This window comes from Labrus mixtus, chromosome 16 (genome assembly GCF_963584025.1).
Source record: "Labrus mixtus chromosome 16, fLabMix1.1, whole genome shotgun sequence".
Taxonomy (NCBI): Eukaryota; Metazoa; Chordata; class Actinopteri; order Labriformes; family Labridae; genus Labrus; species Labrus mixtus.
Genome location: NC_083627.1, coordinates 8299105 through 8320789, shown reverse-complemented (window position 1 = coordinate 8320789; position 21685 = coordinate 8299105). Strand labels below are relative to the sequence as shown.

At 42.7% G+C, this 21685-nt stretch overlaps 1 protein-coding gene across 1 annotated transcript in view; it reads right to left on the bottom strand.

Moving 5' to 3' along the window:
• Positions 1-6127: 6127 nt before the first annotated feature.
• Positions 6128-21685, bottom strand: part of thsd7aa (thrombospondin, type I, domain containing 7Aa) — a 143533-nt gene continuing 127975 nt past the window's right edge. Inside the window, exons 25-28 of the mRNA XM_061059810.1 lie at positions 19431-19513; positions 14248-14461; positions 13504-13591; positions 6128-9077 (exon numbers count right to left, since the gene is read on the bottom strand). Of these exons, the coding sequence (XP_060915793.1) occupies positions 8990-9077; positions 13504-13591; positions 14248-14461; positions 19431-19513 (473 nt within the window). The 3' untranslated portion in view covers positions 6128-8989. The remainder of the gene's footprint in view (positions 9078-13503; positions 13592-14247; positions 14462-19430; positions 19514-21685) is intronic.

Sequence of the window (21685 nt, the reverse complement as noted above, 5' to 3'; positions counted from 1 at the left end):
AGGAGTCTTAAAACCCGCCTGAGCTCCAGCTCTCAGCCTGTCGTTAGGTTGACTGAAAGTTAGGCTGAGACAGCATTTCCAACATGGAGACCGCCATCGATGGGACTCCAACGCCCCCTGCGGGAACAGACGAGTGATGAAACTCGGGATTTGTCCATCAATATTTACAGTCTATGATTGGTACGAGTTCGGTTCAACAGGAAAAGAGAAACAAAAAGTCGAGGTGCCGGTGGCCTAGTGGTTGGTTTGGGCTCAGAGGCTGTCGACCTCGAAGCGGGCGGCCCGGATATTATTGCAATCATTAGTCAATCGATTCTGAGACCGCATTTCGGCCAAAGCTTTCTGCTTCTTTTGCTTTTTACTTGGGACTGGTTACCAGCACACATCCAAGATCTCTTTATAAAGAAGGTCAATACTGAATAGACACGCCCATTCAATGTACCGTAATACAAACCTTTTTAACTACTTTACATAAACGGGGCCTCTATCGATGGTTACACTACAGTTAGAGTTAGGGTGAGGGAGGTAAATTAACACTTGATGCTTGTTTTTTCAGCGTTCATTTATTGAAAAAGGAAACTTTTTTTTTTTTATTTAACATATATTTCTAGAGGTTAGTAGGATTTTTTACTTTGTTTGGTTTCATTCACTAACACTGTAGGAGGACTTGTATATTTTAGTGTCATGGTGTAAATCCTGCACACACTCACTATAACAGACATTTTCTGAATGAGAATCCAAACTGAACATATCGAATGTGTGCACACATTAAGAGGACACTTCTCATTCAGAGCTGGCTGTGCTTTGATTGCGTCATAATGCACATGTGTAAAAAGTCTGAATAAAAATGGAGGCGGTTTTCAGCGCTCTAACTAATGCTTTTGAATGTGCTGGCACAGACATTCAGCCGGGAAGTATGAGTCTCATTGCATTTCAAGGGCGCTGTAGAGCATCAGTGGAGCACAGAGAGTCAGAAGTGAGCCGCTGAGTTGTGTCCGTGTCACAGAATGAAAACCATTCAGGAGAGTGATGTGAACACAGCCGGCCCTGCAGACCGTCACAGGAAGAGGAGAGAGGGAACATTTCTTACTTCTCTATCAAACACCTGCTCTCCTTCCTCCTCCCAGCTCCGGATCGGCTCTCATTCACGGAGCGCAATCAGGAGGTCAAGTTGCTAATTTCCAAAGCACACCTTTTGGTGGCCATTCAGAGCTGGGGGAGAAAATTACAGTGTAGCCTCTTCCTAATAGATTACCATCAGGCTGGGAAGAGGTGGAGCGAGGGATAAAAACAAGAGAGAGGAAGAGGATGATTGCCCAGCTGAGTGACGCTGGCGTCCTGTGGCATGAATATGTTGAGCTGGCTCGAGTCCATCAGCGATTGTGAGGGCAGATGTTGCTGCGGGCCCTCAGGCGTTGGAGGCAGCAGGTTTGTGTGGCCGCTGCCCAACCAGCTGCCATCTCAAGTGTCACTCCACATCCGCAACGAGGAAACGAGTCAAACTGGGCTTGACCAGAAGGGCCGAGGGCGCGCTACACGCCATGTGTGGCGACAAAAGGCCCAGAGAGCTGAAGTCACGGTCCAGGCTGCCAGGGCTTTTCAGGAGGAAGAGGAGGGTGAGGAGGGTGTGAGGAGAGTGGGCGGGCCAATGGGGGTGGGCTGACAGAGACAAATGGATGAGCAGAGCGACGGTCACAGGATGCAGCTGCTGCACATCAATCGCTTCCTCATCACAATTAGAATGACTGCCGGCTTCAGCGTGGAGGAGCAGAGACGGAAACTCGTGTTCCCATTCGGTTTATTGAAGGCTATGAATACGAGTGCTCAAGTGAAAGACAGCTGGAGGTTTCAAACTTCTCTTTAAGCACAACTTTTCAGAAAGTTCACGAGTAAATCTCACTTTATGCTGCAGTCACATCATTCTAAAAAACAGAGTAAGAAGATGGATCAGGTTTATCACAACATGGCTCTTCTATTGGTTTCTGTGGTTGGTGTTTCTACTGGTCATGATGGCATCGTGCTCGCTAAGTTTACGGCAAAGATTTGAGAGGAGGTGACACTGCTGCACAATAAATATCTTTAAACATGGTCCAGGAAGTCCTGTGTCCTTAATAAAGAGGCCAGTGTGGAAAGGTCTGCAGTGAGAGTTTACTGATGATGTCATCGGGTGTGACATCTTGTTCTGCAGAATCATTCAAAATCAGAGCTCTAGATCGGCATCATCACGCTGACCTTTACCAGGAGGATGCTCAAGCAGGCTCGAACCAAGAGATGGACAGAGTTCATCCAGAACTGAACTGTTTTATTTTTGAACTTAACTAAGATCTGACCGCAGTTTAACCTCGAGTGGTGATAGGCAAATTATCTGTGCATTCCTGCGTGGCCACTGGTTTTCAAGATTACTGTCATTGTTTGCATTCTCATCGAGTGGAGCCACCGGCTGCAATCCTGTGCGTTCATTTTATTACTGGAATTATTTTTCTCTATTAAACTGTAACAGCAGCAGCTGCTGTGTTAATTTCTGTCATCCTGCTCTGGACAGGCAGACTGTCTACAATAGTAAGTAAAGAAGCAACCGGAAATAAAGAGACAGAAATGGTGTATGGGTGCTTTAAAGGTGCCCGGCTTCAAATCAGGAAAATGTTGCGGCTCATTCAACAAGGATTCTTCAAAAAATCTGTCATAAAATCCATCATGCTCAAACAAAAATGAAGGTATTTTGATTACTAGTATAAGTTCTTCTGCGACCTCAGGAGGAAGAATCTGAAAGTTAAAGGTGAAATATCTCTTATTCCTTTGCTATATTTTTTTGTAAATATTTAAAGATCATCTTGCATTAAAGAGGACATATTATCCCCCTTCTCCACCTTTTCAAACAGTCCCCCTGTGGTCTAAATGAAACATCTGTGCTGTGCTTTGGTCAAAATATAACATGAATCAAGCACCAGAGGAGGTTTGTGACCCTGTATAAACCAGCTCTCTCAGAACGCTCCGTTTTGGTGTGTGTGTCTCTTTAAATGCAATGACCCCCCCTGAGTTTTCCCCGTAGACATCTCTCCTTCGCTAGCGAGAATAAAAATGGCGGACCTGTGCAAAAGTTTTGTTCTAGGCTGGGGGTGCAGTCTATGGGTGGAGATACCAGGGGAGGGGAGAGTATTTATTTATTTTTGACCAGAATCCCACTGTGACATCACAAGGAGAGCAAATTTGAAACAGAGAACTTTTCTCTGTGTTGTAAGACTTTTGCAGACCACAAACAAAGGACTGGATGGATTTATTTCACATTTTGTGGGTCAGTAGACACTCAGGTTACCCAAATATATGTTCAAAAACACTGTAGAAGTGGATTTTTTATAATATGTCCCCTTTAAAACATTTGTGTGCCATGGCCAGTTTAGTAGAACTATCTATAGGACATCACATGATTGTGCTTTGGTTATTATGCAGTAAATGCAGAATATATAAATGACACTAAATTCCAGATGAGTGTTGTTCCTTTCTGACTCGGTGCTATCTTCGCTGTCTTTTCGGGAAGCCTTTCTAAAGACAGACCACCACTTTGTTTGATTGAGGCAGTGCTTTATTTTATCAGCAGCAGATCATCAGTTAAAGGAGACATCTTTATCTTTGTTCTCGGGGGGGGAAAAGAACTTAGAAACAAAGAATGCTGCGTTGATGATCTTTACTGTCTGACCTACTCTCCTTTATCTCTTTCTTTTTTTTTTTTTGGTGCCAGATCTTGATGTCTCCGAGGTTGCTGCAAAGTCACCGGGGTTTCACAACATCCCTTAATTGATTAGGGCGGCCTGTAGGACTTCCTTTTCTTGGCAGAGGAGATTTAATTGAAGACTGAGACTTGATTAGGTGAAGTGCTGATTAAATGAGAGGACCAAAAACCATGTCGCCTGTCTCTGTTTTTACTTCCCCAACATCCGATCATAATCGAGCGCTCTGATGATAAAAGCAATTACATTACTTCAACAAGCAGAGGACAACAATTTAACCGATTGAGGAAAAGAATAATTAGGCCTAATTGTGTTTTTACATGACTGCATCAGGGCCGAAACGGTGCCTTCAGGGTCCATCCGTATAGCCAAAACCACACACACACACACACACACACACAGTATTGCAGAATGACACAAGTATCTGTCTGAATGAAACGCTTCACTGCAGTGTGTTTCCAGTATTTATCACACTTTGCTGCGTCTTCTCGTTGTGACAGAGGTTAATTTGTTCTGACCTATCCCTGTTCAGATAAAAACTGAAAAGGTTTTTGACCTATCAGCTCTGTTGTCGAAAAAAGTCTGAACGAAAATTCACCTCTAAACTGAGTCAGCCCTTTCTGAAAATTCCCCCCAAAAAAGTCTAAATGCTTCATTGTTTGTTTTTTCTAAATTGAGCCTGAAGTCATCATAGCATCAAAAACTGAAACACATCAGGCTCAGCAGACTGCAAATGTTTAGCAGTCTTTTACTGACATCTGGTGGTGATTTTGTACACTGCTCAAAAAAATTCAATTAAAAAAAAAAAAAAAATGAAACACTTATTCATCACAATATAACACCAAGTCATCTTAGCTTCAGGCAAATCAGTCTGTCCGTTTAGGAAGCACAAATGTTTGTGAATCAGTGTCTCCAGCTTTGGTGGAATTGAAAGTGGCAACAGCTTTACTGGAGAGGCAGAAGCAAGACAACCCCCCAACAGGGAATGATTTTTCATGTTGCAGCCACAGTCAATTTCTCTCTTCTTATCCTTCCTGATTGGTGCTTCTCTAGTTCTGTGTCCTTGTCATTCTGGTCACATGAGGTGCTACCGCTCATGAAAATTCCATCTCTGCCATGATGTCACATCCATATCGGGAGGTCACAAGATGGTTTGCTGCGTCTCCGAGCACAATCTCAGGAGCATGCCAGGACCTGCACAAAAGTCAGGATGCCAGAAAGAAAGGAGGCATTTGACCCCAACAATTACTTGAGTCTGGCACAGGAGGCAAATGTTAGCCGGAAGGCTAGCGCTTACTCCACTGATCAATATGATAACGCATGGATATTGTTAAATTACGGCCGTGGAGGGCCCATTCACTTGGCCTTTCAGGGTCTGCATTGAAGCTAGCTTATCTTTATGGCAAGTAGAGCTGACATGGGTTCAATATATTTGCTCTGTGTAGGAGCTGCAACAGACTGTGATATTGACATGGTGGTAGTGCCTCTCTGTATTTTCCAGATATCCTTTGATGAATATGTGGTGTGATTCCATGGTTGGTTTTATGTCGCCCTTGTGTAAGCTTCCCCTGTTGGAGAGGTTAGCTGGGGCAGATTTATGAAACACACAGAGGTTCTGTGTTGGTCAATCAATACGCATACACAATTTAAAGGTCACATATTCTGCTCTTTTTAAACCAGTTTAAATAAGTCTCAGAGCTCCCGAAAACATTTGTGTGAAGTTTCTTGTTGTAAATCCACTCTGATCCTGTATTTGATCATGTCTATAAACCCCTCTATTTCAGCCCTGCTCAGAACAGGCTGTTTCTGTGTCTGTAGCTTTAAATATGTAAATGAGCTGTGTCTGACCACGCCCCCTCTCTGGAAGGGCTTGGGTGTCTCTGGCTTTCTCGCTCCATGTCCTATTGTTTACGGTGAGAAGGCAGACTCAGAACAAACACCTAGCTGTGGGTGTGTCACCCACCTGGGGGAGGGGTTACTGCCCTTTGTGATGTCATGAAGGGAAAATCTCCAAACGGCCTGTTTGAGCACACATTTTCTGAAAAGTGGAGCAGGTAAAAGACGGAGAGGATGGACTTTTCTCATCATTGGGGAGTTTGTAGACGGACTAGTAACACATGGTAGAGTTAGAGAAACATGTGTGAAGTGTGTTCTGCATATGTGACGTTCAAACAAGGCTAGATGAACAGTACTTTTCAGAGTGCTTTTACTGATTTATGGAACTTTTGGTTTGATTTTGTGATTTCATGCGAGTCTAATGGGTAACCAAAGGTAATTTTCTGTCACTATGTGATAGACAATAACGTTTCTGAATCTTGAACCTTCAACATAAAAGGTCAAATCTGTATTTTTTTTAAATTCCCTATTAAACACTGACACTTTAAAAACAACAAAAACAATGCTTTCAAATATTTCCCTTGTTTATTATCAGCAATTAGTCAAATACATATAAACAACCAGTAGGAAAAGGACAGAGTTCATCAGCGACTTTTTCATCAGTTTTTCACTTTGTTATCAACATCGCTTTGAGCACACTCACATTCACACCTCCACTTCTTTTTGATTCTTTTTTGATGCTTTTTGCACAACGTGTTGTGCGGTAAAAAAAGGAAACACGTTATGGTACATGAACGATAAATAAATAATAAAAAAAACAGAAATATTTAGCACTTTATTTACAACTCATATTCAGAGAAATATAAAATAAAACATTCCGTTAACTTACGAGCAACAAACTCCACAGAATATTAGACTGCCGTTCTCTGGGAATGATATGACGCGTCGTACTGATGAAGACTACTCCGTTCACTGCGGGGGAGGGGACTGTTAGCTTATACACCAGGCAGCACTGTAGGGTTCACAAACAGCTCCCATACAATGATTCCCCTGATCCACCTGATCAGTTATCAGTAGGAAAATAACTCTACTCTGTCCTGGGACGCTCCCAGTCGCTCCGAGTGAGAGACATGGCTGAAAGCTCTTTAAGACAGAGAGACCTCGAACCCCTTCAAAGGTCAGAGGTCAGCTCTCTCCGGATACATGGGCTCAAAGTTCACTTAGATTAATGTCATTGAACACTGTCGTCATGGGTGATGAAATCCTGAAACACAGGTGCAAAACCTGCAGGCTTTTTTTATCTTCAGATTCTTAGCTGTGAAACGGGAAGATCATCGTTTGGATACTTGATTAATAACTTTTTAATTCCTCACTGCAGAGTCGATGGATAGAAAGAAAAAGACCCTGAAAATGACTCGCTTAACATTTCTTACTAAAGGGATAAAGATCAGGGGTTGTTCATAAAGCTTCCTAAGTTCAACGAGTTTCTCCTTCTGAGAGAAATTTCTTATAATTGCCCCTCAAATTAACGACTAGATCCTGGTCAAGATGAGCGTTATTCACAAAGTATCTCAGCCCTTAAGAGAGCTCCTGAGGTGAAAACAGTTTGAAGAGGCTTCAGAGTTTCATTAGGCCCCGTGTCTACCTAGCGTTTATTCCGGGCAGTAAAGCGCCAGCTGTGCGCTCAGGAGTGTTTGCATGAAGAGGATGTGCGCTGAGAAGAAAAGCGCTGCACGTCGGTCCCGTCTCTATGGCCGCTGTTTGACCGACACGGCTCCGTTACTTTTTTTACTGCATATTTTACATTTGAGATCGTTTCTCTCCCGACAAGACACGAATCAAAAAGGATGTGGACACGATCTGTAGATGGCAAATCTACGGGGAATATCCAGCTTTTTCTCTAGGCGTTCGCTTTCTGCTGTGAACGCTCTCTAATCGTTGAAAACAATTGAAAAAAGACGCCGGCGCTCAGAAAAACACGCTAGGTTGACGCAGAGAAAATCTCTCTGAGAGAAAGCAGAAATGTTTATGAACACTGAATTCTTGAGACCAAGAATGATTTTTGAGTACTACAACACTAATAGAGGCTGTCGATCAAGCTGCCATATTTGACTGGTTGGGAGTAAGAACGGGTCTAGACATCATATCATCCTGTCTGGACCACAGAGACGTGCAGGAAACTAAAACTGTCCTGAGGCTGATCAAGAGTGAAGCTGGACGCGGCCAGCAGCAGGATATAAAGGTGGAGCCAATGCAGGACATGTAGCTTTAAATCTTTTTTTTCCTGCTGGTTTGAGGTATCAATACATTAGTTTAAATCATGATGAGATATTCATTAAATCAAGAGATGTAGAAGTATTTTCTAAGAATAATTAAAGCCAAGAATTGAACTTCCATCTTCCCGCATCACAGCTGAAGAGTTTCATGATGGATGGGTTTTGTGTGGTAGTAATACATGTGAATAATTTACAAAAGAAAACGATCGTGATCTTAAGCCACAGTCAAAGAAAAACAAACAGAGTATAGAAGAAATCAGTTCAGGCAGAGTTTCGGGACTTGTAGCTGTACATACTAGAAAGGTAAAGTTAAGAAGACACAAAAAGTCCTATATACATCGCGTCCCATCGTTTCACACTGACGAGGTAATAAGAGGAAAAATATGAAACATCGGTGAGTTCCTTTGCAAAAAAAATCTACTTTTTTTTACATTTCTAGCACAAGACTGTACACCATCTTGTATTCAGAGAGGCAGTTTCCTATGGCAAAGCTAGACATAAGTACATATCATGCTGCACTAATATAGTGCAAAATTATGCCTGAAAAAAGAAAACGGAGGAGGGAGAGGCAGGCAGCAGTGAGGGTGGCTCCGAGCTTCATCACGCTCTTCTTCTCTGGTACGCAGGATGAAGCCAGACCCACGACATCACTGAAGGAATTTAACTGTTCTTCATGGGACAAAATATGACACACTTCCTACAGAGATGATCCCATTCAGTAATGATGAACACAACCAAAAACATCGATGAAGATTTGTGCTTGTCGAGCAAAATCTGTTTCAGGTGACCCTCTCCACGACCCATGGTTTGGATGTTAGCGGCAGTATAAGATGGCAGAGAAGCGAAGGCAGACTTCCAGAAGAAGATAAAGAATTCATGAAGGCTCTCGTGAAATAAAAGTATCAAAATATATATTAAAAAAAAAAAAAAAACGAGGACGGGGACATCAAGGCTGCTAATGGACATGGACTCAGTGTGTTGATCTTTGAGGTTTCTCTTCCTGGCAGAATCCTCGTCGTTAGCTCGTCAACCTGGAGGTTTGAACGATGCCCAGCGGCAGCCCTGGCATCAGGGTTGGTTTCCACGGAAACCCAGTGTGTCCCTGCAGGGGGGACGAATGTCTGTAGGTCAGCGTGGTAAGCAGGAAGACGTCTACATGTCTGCGTCTCCGTCGTAAGCCAGAGTCAGCGGCTTCAGTCTGTTGTTCATTTGCCGGCGCTGCGGCCTCTTTGGCTTTTTGCTGCAAATAGAAACAAATGAAAAATGTTTAAGAATTACGGCTAAAAGGTTTAATCACAGCTTTAATCTGAACTTTCCCAAAGAAATTACTATCTTTTCATTAAATCTAAATCCAGTTTAGATTTAATGGAGGTATTGTAGTTTAATTGGACTTCCAGGCAGCCATTGAATTTATTACTTTCATTCAGATTTGATCAAGTTTTTATTAAATTAAAGGAGCAGTATGTAACTCTGACCCCAAGTGTTTAAAATGGGTACTGCAGTCCAAATTTGAACATTGCATAGAGTTGTCTCCCCCCGCCCCCTCCTCTCTAGAGTCGATGCTCACACAGGTTGCCATGTGGTGGACACTGAAGCTTCAATGTTTATCCAGCTCTGCATCGGTCTGTAAACCTTTCTGTGTTCTAACCTCTCTCCATTTTTCAAAAGCATCTCCAATATTGATCCTAGTTTGAGCACGTTTCTGCTCGTGGAGCTTATTAGAAACATGCAGAGGCTTTTTAGGTCGGGTACAATCACTTCTATCTGAACCACTTCTCTTGCCCGCTTCCATCGCTGCAACACCTGTTGGTTTGACCTGATAACTGGTCTCATATCTGGCAAACCGAGGGGCATCCAAAACGGCCGTGTAGGGGTGTCTTAAAACCGCCTACCTTCTCTGGTCCAAACAAATCCAGAGCATTCAGGACCAGAATCTAAAGTTATATCTTACAGATTGGACATTTAACAAAACATATGTTCTTATCCCTGATCATTATTAAAAAAAAAAATATCCCCTCTTAATTCTTCTTGAAGATTTCATTCAGTGAAATTGGAAAATAATATTAATATAAAAAAAAAAATTGTGGCACTTTTTACATGGACTTGTTTTTGTCCTCTAAAAGGCTCAGAGGAACTTTTTGTTACTGAGGCAACATGATGATTTATATTTTAGCCTCACATGTTTCTACAATATGTTTGATATATGGTCTCATTCACCTAAACTCTTGGAAAAAGAAATGAACGACAGTGAGTGAGTCCAACATGAAGTGTGTATGGATGAACACAAGATGGCGGCAGAGAAACAAAATAAAATGACATTGCCATGTAAGCATATCCCGAGGTTGTGAAGCCTTGAAGTTTCCTGATCTGTGAAGTGAAAATGACTCAGGACCCTCTCATTTAGGATCTTCAGAGGAAGTGTGTCATTTAAAATCACTTTTTTTATTTTAAGCCTGTGCTGCATGTGTGTTGGAGTGTGTTCATTAAAAAAATGGACAATGATATTGATGAAAACTCTGCGACCGGCGAGTTGTCTTTGCACGTCATGAAGCTTCTTCATGAAGTTTCTGCTCAGGAGTAAGTTCATCTTCGCTCTATTGTTGATATGTAGAAATAAGGAACTACACGTAACAGAAGCATGAAGGCAAAAACTGTCACCGTAGTGTCAGACTTTGTTTCTTTTGCCTCCCCCCCACCAGTCAGACACACAGTCTCCCCCCTGCGAGGTGCATGTGTAAACCAGCAACTCAGGAGGATTTCAGGGGCAGCCTGCCTGAAATGTTCTCGATATTTTCAGTACTGCAGAGCCAGTTTCACATCTGCACTCCAGAAAATTTCTAGAGAATTTCAGTAGGACTGCTCCTGAAATCCTCCAGATCTTTTTGTTCACACATGTACCTCAAAGCGGGAGACTAGCCCTGTCAGACATGTGACGTAAAAAGAACAACTCGGAAGTTGCAGACTAAGAAATAAAGTCTGCAAATAGACGCTATAATCAGAATATATGCCGTAAGATAAATGATTTGTGTAGTTTGACAGAATCCCAATGTCAACAAAAGAGTTGAGAAGAACACACTGGAAAACAGAAAACATGATGCAGCAATTTACTGTAATTACGTGCACAGAGATCATACCTGTCGTGTGCAGACAGTCTATGATCGTGCACGGCTCGCAGAGAATAAACTCTCGAGGTGAATTCTCCTGATTATAACCTGCTGCGTTCTCACATCAGCCCACTTGGACTTTCTGTGGTAAAACTACAAGGAGGCTGGCAGGAGAAACTGCAGAAGTCAGACTGGGCTGCAGGTGTGAAAGCATTTTATGTGTATAGACAAGAGAGTTTGAAACGTGCTCTTTCCATAAATAGTCTTATTTGTACTCTTGGCTGCAGTTTATAAAATCTGCAGCATTACTGAAACTTTAAGTTCTTAAATTTCACTATTAGATCTAAAATCTCCTGCATGAACGCTGAAGCCACAAAAAGAGAACAGCTGTGAATAAAGTGCAGTCTGCAGGTTGTAGCACACTGCAGCATTGTGATGCATCAGGACGGCTCACCTCCAGGCAGTGATCCAGTGATATGAGTGCACAGGCACTGGGTGTGTTTGGGCACAGTGAATGTGAGGCACACAGAGTTACAGGAGGGGAGCTGAGGCCCTGACTATGTGATGAGAGTTTCAAAGTGAGGAGGAGGAGGTGGCAGTGACTGCAGCTCCTGCTGGGGCTGTCGTTGTGATGGTGGAGGCTGCTGGAGCAGAGTCACGTATTGCTGCTGCTGCTGTTGTTGTTGTTGTTGTTGATGAGGTTGGTGGTGGTGGACGTGGCTGTGCTGTAACTTTTCTTGCTCTAGCTGTTGGCAGGCGGGGCAGATGTAAGGCACAGTGTAGCTGTTTGGGTCCATCCAGTAAACCCCGTCTTGGGGGGGACTGGAGCTCGACTTGCAGCAAAGGCAACAACCACAATAACTGAGGGCGGAGTGTGAGGGTGGAGTGGGGGAGGGGGGAGACAAAAACGAGAAATGAACCGACAAACAATGAGGGAACGCAAAGTGCAATGAAAAATGAGAGAATAAAAACAAGCAGTGGATGTAATGGAGGTCACACCCAGGTCAAAACACTTCAAATACGAGAGCTTCAAACCTCAGTCTGAGTTTTAATTTTGGATCTAAAGGACTGAAAAGTACAAAGTTGCATCTGTAGATTTCTTCAGCTGGCATCAGTGAGGCGGGCTGTTATGGTTTTAAAAGCTAAAACCCTCACAGGCAAATGTGCACAATCAGAGAGCATCCATTAATAGTGTGTTTTTTTTAAACCACTGTCAGGCCGATGTGGTTATTTTTAAAATGAGGAGTAGCCTTTTCATCGCTCTCTTCAAACCCATAAAATGTATTCACAACATCAGTAAGTTTACCTTGCAGAACGGTGAGATGCTACATCTGCCTGGATAGGTTAGTTTGTTTAATTTTGTGACCTTGTTGTTTCATACGGTCACTTTAGATTCAACATTATATCACACACAACTCAAATGAGAGGACTTTAAGGCCGAGGTAGACGAGCGACTAACGTGTTCTGAGGTCAAATGAAAGTTTTTCTTAGTGGAGTTTTTTGGCGTTAAAGAGAGTCGTGTAATATCTCTTTTTTTATTGTCCAACACTAAGAATAACAATCAGAGCCTGTCAGTGACAAAAACTAGAACTTTAAGTGGACAAGCTATGATGGTGCACAATTTCCCCTCCAGGCTTATGCTGCAGACATCACGGCTATGTAAGGTTTTGCACCCTAAAAGTCATTTAGACACCAAGAATGTGACAAAGAAATCAGGCCAAAGTTTGAAAAATCATGGAAAGAACTTTCAAAGTGATGAAATCACCTGAAAACGTCTCTAGTACAGTACAGCTGTGACCTCAAAAATGAATTAGTGCGGTACAAACAAGCCAACCGTGGAGAACGGACGTTAAGTCACCTCAAGCCTTATGTTCAGACGGACACAAAGGCATCCGCACTGGTTCCTAAACCCAATGTTACTTTGGAACATTTTCGTCAGTGAAATGAAAAAGGAGAAGCACCTGATTTAGACGGTGCAGTTTGTGGGGCGCTGGTGGCGCAGTAGTTAGAGCGCGCGCCCCATGTATGGAGGCTGTAGTCCTCCAAGCGGGCGGCCCAGGTTCAAACCCGACCTGTGGCTCCTTTCCCGCGTGTCATTCCCCACTATCTCTCTCCCTGATTTCCAACTCTATCCACTGTCATATCTCTCAAATAAAGGCACAAAATGCCCCAAAAATAAATCTTAACAAAAAAAAAAAAAAAAGATGATGCAGTTTGTCAAATGTGCGGCAAAAAGATCCATGTGAAACGAGAAATGCATCTAATTCAACCTCGCAGAAAGTATCTGGCCCACAAGATTATCTAGCCGTGACTTTTATTTATTTATTTTATTATCTTCTTAACAACAAGCGAAGGCCAAGATACTGTTTTAGTGCTCATCAGAAAAGCTGAAATGATTCTTATAGCTCTGTTTCGTTCAGGTCGGTCTTTGCTCCATTACATCACTGAAATAAAACGCTGACAGATGACATGAATGGTAACACATGATGATTTTAAAAAAACAAAAAGGACACATGCAATGGACACACAGAGACGATGTGTTAATCGGCGCTGGTACGTTACCATGCTAAGTACGTCATGGAGATTATAAAGACGAGCAGAACAAACGCTCCTGCTGCCACGCCGTACACCCAGGTCTTCAGCTTCCCGTCTGCACAGACACAAACACACAGAAACACACACTCACTGTTAATGCACTGCAGCCACTTGTATTTCCTTCAGTGAGCTCCAGGGGGCAGCAGAGTTATTCAGATACCACTGTCAAATCAAGGGAGGTTAGTGGGGACACGTTTTTACATTTGTATCACACAAAAGTAATTAAGACCAAATTAAAAGAATATATTATGAACAACACAAGAACAGATTGAAAGATGTTTTTAAATAACTGCATAACAGATTAATTTAGTAGTTTTCCTAAATTGCCGTTTCTGTGTCCTCGACACTCTTTTCATTTGCATCCCATTATGTCTTTCTTTCTTTGGTTCCCTCAGCCTCATCATAAGTCCATCATTTCATTCTTCTTTTTCATATGACCTTCTGTTTATTAACCCCTCCTTCCTCTCCTCTTTTATAGCTCAGTAAGCACTTATTTTGTGCTCTAAGCAGTCGCACACGACTCCTCTTCTAGTTTGAAGACATTGTAATTAAGACTAACAGCGACTTCCTTTACTGTATTGTCTTTTGCTTCTCCTTTGTTGCATCATCGCTTTTCTTCTTTTTCTGTATTTTAAACAGTCTTGTGTAGTCAAAAGGAGAAACATCACAGTGAAGCTTTCAGAGGTCACACACTGTATTGAGGTGTGTTACCTGGGCCGAAGGGCTGCAGGAACCAGGTGCGTCCCGCCCGGCCCGGGGAACTGGCCTCAGTCTGGGAGGGGTTGTAGGCTCGGATGGTCTTGACGTCGGCCTTGTTGTCCCCTGCGGTGGGAATCTCCAGCACAGGGATGACCGTACACTGGTCCAGGAGGCCGTCAGACGTCATGACTTCAGTGTAGCCCTCCTCACAGCCGCACACCCCCGCCTGACACAGGAAGGAGGGAGGTTTAGTAAAAGTGGCACAAATGAATCAGCCTCTAACTTAAACTACAGACACTGAAACTCTGTGAGGTTTTACTTTGGCACAGACTGGAGAGCTGAATGGTCGTACCTGCAAATTAACATATTCATAGTGGCATGCAGATGTTTAACAGCTATACTGTTAACCATTTACACTAGCTTAATTCATCATGTAAGCAGTCAAACATGTGCTAATTAGCACTTAATACAAAGTTAAACTGAGGCCAGGGACTCTTTAAAATATCCAGTATGTCCCTCTGGGGCAGTGTCCCACCTCCTGAGTCCCGCAGAGCATTTTGTGTCTGATGTGTCTCTCGTTGGATCATCTCATCTCCTTTTGAATAAGCTATCAAAACCTCCACCTAAAAAGTCCACTCTGATCCTGTATTTGATCATGCATATAAACCCCTCTATTCCTGCTCAGAACAGGCTGTTTCTGTGTCTGTACCTTTAAATGTAAATGAGCTGTGTCTGACCACGCCCCCTCTCTGGAAGGGCTTGGGTGGCTTGGGCTTTCTCGCTCCATGTCCTATTGTTTACGGTGAGAAGGCAGACTCAGAGGGCAGAACAAACACCTAGCTGTTGGAGTGTCACTCACCTGGGGGAGGGGTTACTGCCCCTTGTGATATGAAGGGAAAATCTCCAAACGGCCTGTTTGAGCACACATTTTCTAAAAGGTGGAGCAGGCTACAGACGGAGAGGATGGACTTTTCTCATCATTGGGGGGTTTGTAGACGGACTAGAGACACATATTAATGTGAGAGAAACACGGTGAAGAGGATTTTACATAATATGAGACCTTTAATGCCAGAGAGGATTTTGTTGTTGGTAATGATCACTGATTTACTCTTAGATTTTTTTCTCCTTGAGAAGTCCAATCTGCTGGCATGGATTCACCTAGACTTCCTCTAGATTGGCAAATTAAATTTTCAACCACACCATAAACTTAAACAATATATTTTTGCTGAAAAAAGCTCACATGGGACAAGTTGCTCAGTGGTCATCAGTTATGAAAGTTCACCCCAGGGAGAAAACAGATCTGTGCCAAACTTGATAAGAATCCCACCAAATGTTGTTGATACATCAGCCTCAACCAAGAAGGACTACACTACTGACCGACATAGATAACCCTACGCCTAGACTGACGGACTGAGCCTTAATGCATAGACTACAGAAGAAGTCTGACCGCTCTGAAATGTATAGAAATTAAGAAAGTGCATCTGAATATGCTCAGTTAAAGAGACCGGATGAATTGAATCCTCAGAGTGAAAGAGGAGATTACACAGTAACTTGTTGACCTTTCTTCAAAATGAGGATTCTGTAACTCTCTGCAGATTAACATCTGTTCATCCGTACTCCTTTAAAGATAGTCGACTCTAGTTTAACTGGGAGCCTCGTGTAAACCAGCTGTGTTTTTTTCACACTCGTTTCATCCACTTCCGTTTTCAGGCAAAGTTCTTGCACAGATCTTCAAACTCAGGAGCGGCTTCATGTTTGGTGATTTTTTTTAAATGCAGCTTTTTAGAAATATTTGTCCCCTTTTTACTTCAATGAGATAAGAGTTATTGAGTAAACCATTCTGCTGGTCCCATCATTAGGAAAGTAAAGCTGTGTTTCTGTGCAGCTGGTTCTAAATAAAGTCCTGGAGCCCAGTGCACCAGCTGGGGAACAATAATTGTCTTCTATATCGTCCATCTACTGATAATCGAGGGAGTTATGAGGTAAGGTTGTGTTGCCATCCCATGCTTTAATATTACAACACTCTTGGGGAGTAGCCAAAAGAAGAGCTTGTGAAAAAGCAACAATATAAATAAATGATGACACGTCTTTTTGGTTGTCATCTCCCCTAGAATCCAGTTGTCAAATAGGATTACAGAGACCAAACACAAGAACATTTGTGGATTGGAAAACCTTGAATACATCTCTCTGACTGGAATCAAGATTTTTTTTTTGTTCAGGTCTAATCTGTCTCATCCCCAAAAATGAAACTGTTAAAGTCAGGTACTCTGCTTTATGAACAGAGAATCATTTAGAAATTGGACTTAGAGAACATGTTCATCTTCTAGGAATGATTGTTATTTGGGCCCCTGCTGGCTAACAGAGAACAAAACCGTGTAGATGCTGTTTGTATGAATGTTTCAATGAAATACATTCAGCAGCTTTAATCAAATCAAAAGGCATCTTTGAAATTTACGATTCAAAATTTCATTTGAAACAGCTCAGAAACAATTCTGCATTTTGATGTTTTGTCAGACAGTCTGTGTGTGTGTGTGTGTGTGTGTGTGTGTGTGTGTAACAGAAGCGGCCCCTCCTCCACACCGCTCCTCTCTCTCATCCCTGACTCTATTCATCACCCTGCAGGGGGTCCCCAGCTCCCCAACAATCTCTGGAGGATAATCGTCCTCAGAAATCCCCGCCGCGCAAACAGAAGCCGCGCACGTCCAACAGCAGCTCGAGCGCCAGAATGAGGAAATGATCATCTACATCTTTTTCAGAGGCGAACAAAGGGGAAAAGATGAGCCGTGCAACACCCTGTTATCATTTCACATTCACATATCTGGATTCCATCTCTTAGGGGAGCGCCTGTAATGTTCATAAATACACTGTATTAACTTACTCATCCAAACACATCTCTGAATCATACAACCACGAGCTAAAACACACACTTTCATCTTCTCTGCTGTGATCTATGATGCCTTGTGGTGTTTAGTTACACTTTGAAGACCTCATCTTTAAGCCACAGCTGGGTATTGTTTGAGGTTTTTACTATAAAGATGATGTTTGAAGCAATAGACACATTAGATTACAGACTCACAGTCTTAAGCCTCTGCCAGCTCGAGTCAATTTACAGTTCACATCCATCCTTTTCCCAATGGTTACCAAGCCGACTGCGGTCAAATGGAGGGTTTAAATGTTTATCTGAGAGACTCCATTACCCAGAAACAAAACAACGACACAAGAAGCATGCATTATATATGAGAGGTTGCATCACAATCATTTAGAGCAGAGACACAGTACCTGAGAACATCTCTCTCTCTCTCTCTCTCTCTCTCTGTTTCTCTCCGCAGAGCATGAGGCTGTCCGTCAACCCTTCTCCCAATAAAAGAACAAACAGTGACCCAAGAGTGAGAGCGAGGGGAGATTGTTCCTTAATCGATAGTGGATGGATTGGTACTCTAAGGCCGGGTAAACATTGTACAATTTTAAAGATGTCGTGTTGGGATGTCAACTCTTTACTCTACGAGTGAATCGTTTAGGACACTCAACCAAAGCAAACAAATAGTACAGTCAGATCGTCAAGAATGACCTGAGTGCTGACACTGTACGTGATAAATCAGGATGAAGCTTTCACAAGTGTCATGAAAGATTCTTTAAACAACTCCCAAAGATGGCAGTTGAAGTCAGAGAAGAAGAAAGTTGAAGTGTTTTTTGAAAGCAAGTGGAAAGGTGGTCACTACAAAGATAACGCATCACTTCCCTCCGGTAAACGACACTTCCGACATTTTGCTTGGGCACAATCAGGAAGAAAGGTTGTCTGACGTTTGGGAATAAACCCGTGGCTCTGCTCTCACTGTGACAGAGAGTACGCAGTCAGACGTCCAGAATTTCAAACATGTTAGAAATTCAACCAACCGGTCGGGAGCAGCCGCTCTGACTGTGGTTGGCCCTTTGTGCCCACCTGTGCACAGTGGGTCAAAACACCGAAGACTGTCTAAAAAATGGGGCACGGTCTCAGTGACGTCACCCGAGGGTTACTGAAGGGGAGTTTTAAAGCTCAACGCTCAACTGTGACCATTTTGGAAATGATGTCTCATGTCAAAAAGGCGGACAAAGTTCTAGAAATTTAAGCAGCCATTCAATACCAGTAAAATTCAATAGATACTGATACCTGTTTGGATACCACGGCTACAAAAATGGAAGCCCTAGGCACCCAGTATTGGATAATTGCCTGTTTTTAATTACCAAAATTTGCAAACAAACACCTGTACATTGTCTAAATTGCACAACTTTGGCAATGAAACATGACCTGTTTAAGTGCCAATGTTCATTTTGGTACTGAAACGTTGCCAATTTATTTGTGTAATTTTCTTTCCAATTTTTGATTGACTCATTTTTCTCTCATTCACCTTTCTTATGATGAAGATAATGTGTGGTATCTAAAAGTATTGGAGGACCTTAATTTAAAGCTTGTATTGGGTCATTTGTGTGATGGAGCTGTCGTTATAGCAACATCACTGTCGAGGCCTCTCACAAGCCTCTACGAGAAGTGCAGAGTCTTCTGTCTTGTGTTTTCCAATCGCCTCCAATTTCAAGCACAAATCCTGTTTTTCTTTGTGCCTCTGCTTTGCTGCTTTGTGTTCCCAGAGAACATCAGCAGCTGTTGTTTAACCTGCAGTGCTTTGGTCCAGGTGTGTTCACAGAAGATAATTGTCAAAAGATTAACAACAGGTGCCAACACCAGCAGAGTCAGATTATACAGTATATCTCTGCTGTTTTTTTTTTTCTCTCTTCTCCTCCCTTTATCTTTCACCTTTTGGCCTTCAGCAAACCTTCCATATGGGAGGGCTACAGACACAGATCTCGGGTTCTGGACTTCTGATTCATTTCCAACATGTTTTAGTTGGACAGGTGCATGGTCTCATAACTGGTCCTGTCTAAGACTCTGTGGCAAAGGTGACAAAAGAGCCCTCAAAGTTGGCAAAAAGACATTGACAGATGCCAACAAAGACAGCGGTATGGTATGGTAGTCGATGTAATTCGATTTATTGTCAATCGGGAAGCTTTGAAAGGAGAACAGTCGCTAAGATTCTCGTCATTAGCACGACTTAAACCTAGAACATAACAGTAAGACACGAGAGCAACATTTGAGCTCCAGCCCTGCACGTGTCGTCACGGTAACATGGTCCGCAGTGGGAATATGGTTAGAACCTTACCTCAGTGCACAGGGAGCGCGGCTTGGTGCAGGGCGGGTCACAGGATCGGTCAGACATCGGCTTGGCTGTTGCAGGGCATCCACCTGCACAACAAACATAGACTAGTCAGTGATTTGTTGGAGCTTGTGTTTCTGTCACTGTTAGATATAAAAACAAAAACACTCTCAAAGCGTTGCTTGTGGTTCATCAATAACAGAATACTCCGCTAACAAAAATAGATATCTAGAGCGGGAACAATCGAGGCCCCTTTTTTAAAATCTGCTTTTTGTACACTTCTTGTTCCTTGAGCTGGAGGCAGTAAGTGTTAAAAGCAGCTGCACTCGTCTCTGTTCCTGTGTCTCTGAAAAACATCACTCACTGAGATTCAGCTCATTATATTGATACTCACCATGTATAGTAATGCCTGAATTTGACAAAAACTCAGTTTGAAAAGCATTCAAAAATCCTCTGAGATGTAGGACATTTTTAATGTATCCTTCAGCAGACACGTTTCATGAAGGCTGGGGGTATTCAGGGATCCAGAAATCATTGAATAACCATGAAATGTTATTTACTGTCCTCATTATGTGTTGATTTACTGCTTTGAAACTGAGACCCCAATTCTCGTACCCACATAGTGGCTTTATGGTTAACCTAAATGCAGCGTATGAAACAAGTCGGCCAGAGTCTCGCAGCCCACCTCAGCTGGTCACGTGTCTTTCATTGAGGAGACTTTTCAATCACACCAGCACTCCACAAAGATATACTGTTATTAACACTGTGTTCCTTAGATTAAAGATTATGACCTAATGAGGGAGAAAAGTGCTGCCAGCCTGGTCCGTGTTGATATGTATCTCAGCACGTTTTGTGCAGGAGAGTAGCTGCTTGCAATACTCAATGAATGAGGGTAAATCACATCAGGGCGCGTGCAGGGGGTGATGGCGGCGGCTGCACGTGCGGCCATAATGTTGCATGTCTCAGCAGTCTATATATATATATTGGTCGCACATTTTATGGTACATGTCACAGAAGCCAGTGGTAAATGGTCTTGAGCTTGAATAGCGCTTTTCTAGTCTTCTGACCCCGCAGGTCACACCTACAGATTCACACAGTGATGGTAGAGGCTGCAGTGTAAAGAGCCTAAAAGAATAAACTTCCTATTCATACACATTTACACGCCAACGCAACTTGAAGTTAAGCGTCTTGCCCAATGAGACATCGGACATGTAGCTGCAGGAGCCACAGCCGCCCCAAACAGCTCTTAGATTTGCTGACCAACGTTAATGATCGATCCAACCTCCACTCAAATTTTTTTTTTTTTTTAAAAGTAGTTCTCTCATCATGACTTTCTTATTTCAGCCAACGTCAGTCCTGTTTATTTCAAATAAATCACAAGATATCAGTTTCTTTTTTTAGGCTCATACAGCTGAGGTTAGCTTGAGTGAAGCCCATGTGTAACCAACATCTACTGTTGAACTTAGACTCATAAAACACAGATGAACAGGCGCTACTCAGGGGGATGTAAAGGACCAAGAACTGACTGTGTTTTATACTGTGGACGTAAACACAGCACTGACATAGGACGTCTTGGAAGTAATTTAACGCTAACCACTGGCTTCCATTCTGATTGCCAATGGGTTCTGAGATTGCATTTAACCCATATGGGTGCCAGTTTGGACCCCATGAAGGACTCTTCATCAACCCATCTCGGCACACCCTGAAGACAAAATTGATTAGGCCCTTATATCCCATTTGGGGCCCCAGTGATTGTGCTGGTTTGGGATTTTGGAGAGATACAGTATGCTGCTGCTAAGGCTGCTACTATCCCTACGCCATAACAAGCTATCTTTCCTAAAAGTAAAGTGACAAAAAGCAAGAACTTTTAATTTTCCTACCCTGTCATAAATCAATACAATGATTAATATAATATATACCTGGAATATGAGGCGGAAGGGTATAATTACATAGAGAGAGGAATCTACAATCTTTAAATCTCAATCTCATGACTGAATTTATTATTTTGTCTGAAGCAGGGTTTTCACTTTTTATGAAGTTTCTCTTGACTCGGGTTCATCTGGGGTTTACGTGAGGGGAAGACTATGTCGGGTGAGTTGTGTGGATCCCCACTGTGGATGAAATAAGCTGGATCACTTCAACAGACAGTACAAGTGACATTGATCCAACCAGCAGACAACCAGAGGAACCACACTTCTGCAGAAACATGGTAATCCATCAGAGTTTCTGGAATAATTATCAGGGCGGCACTCTTGGAGGGA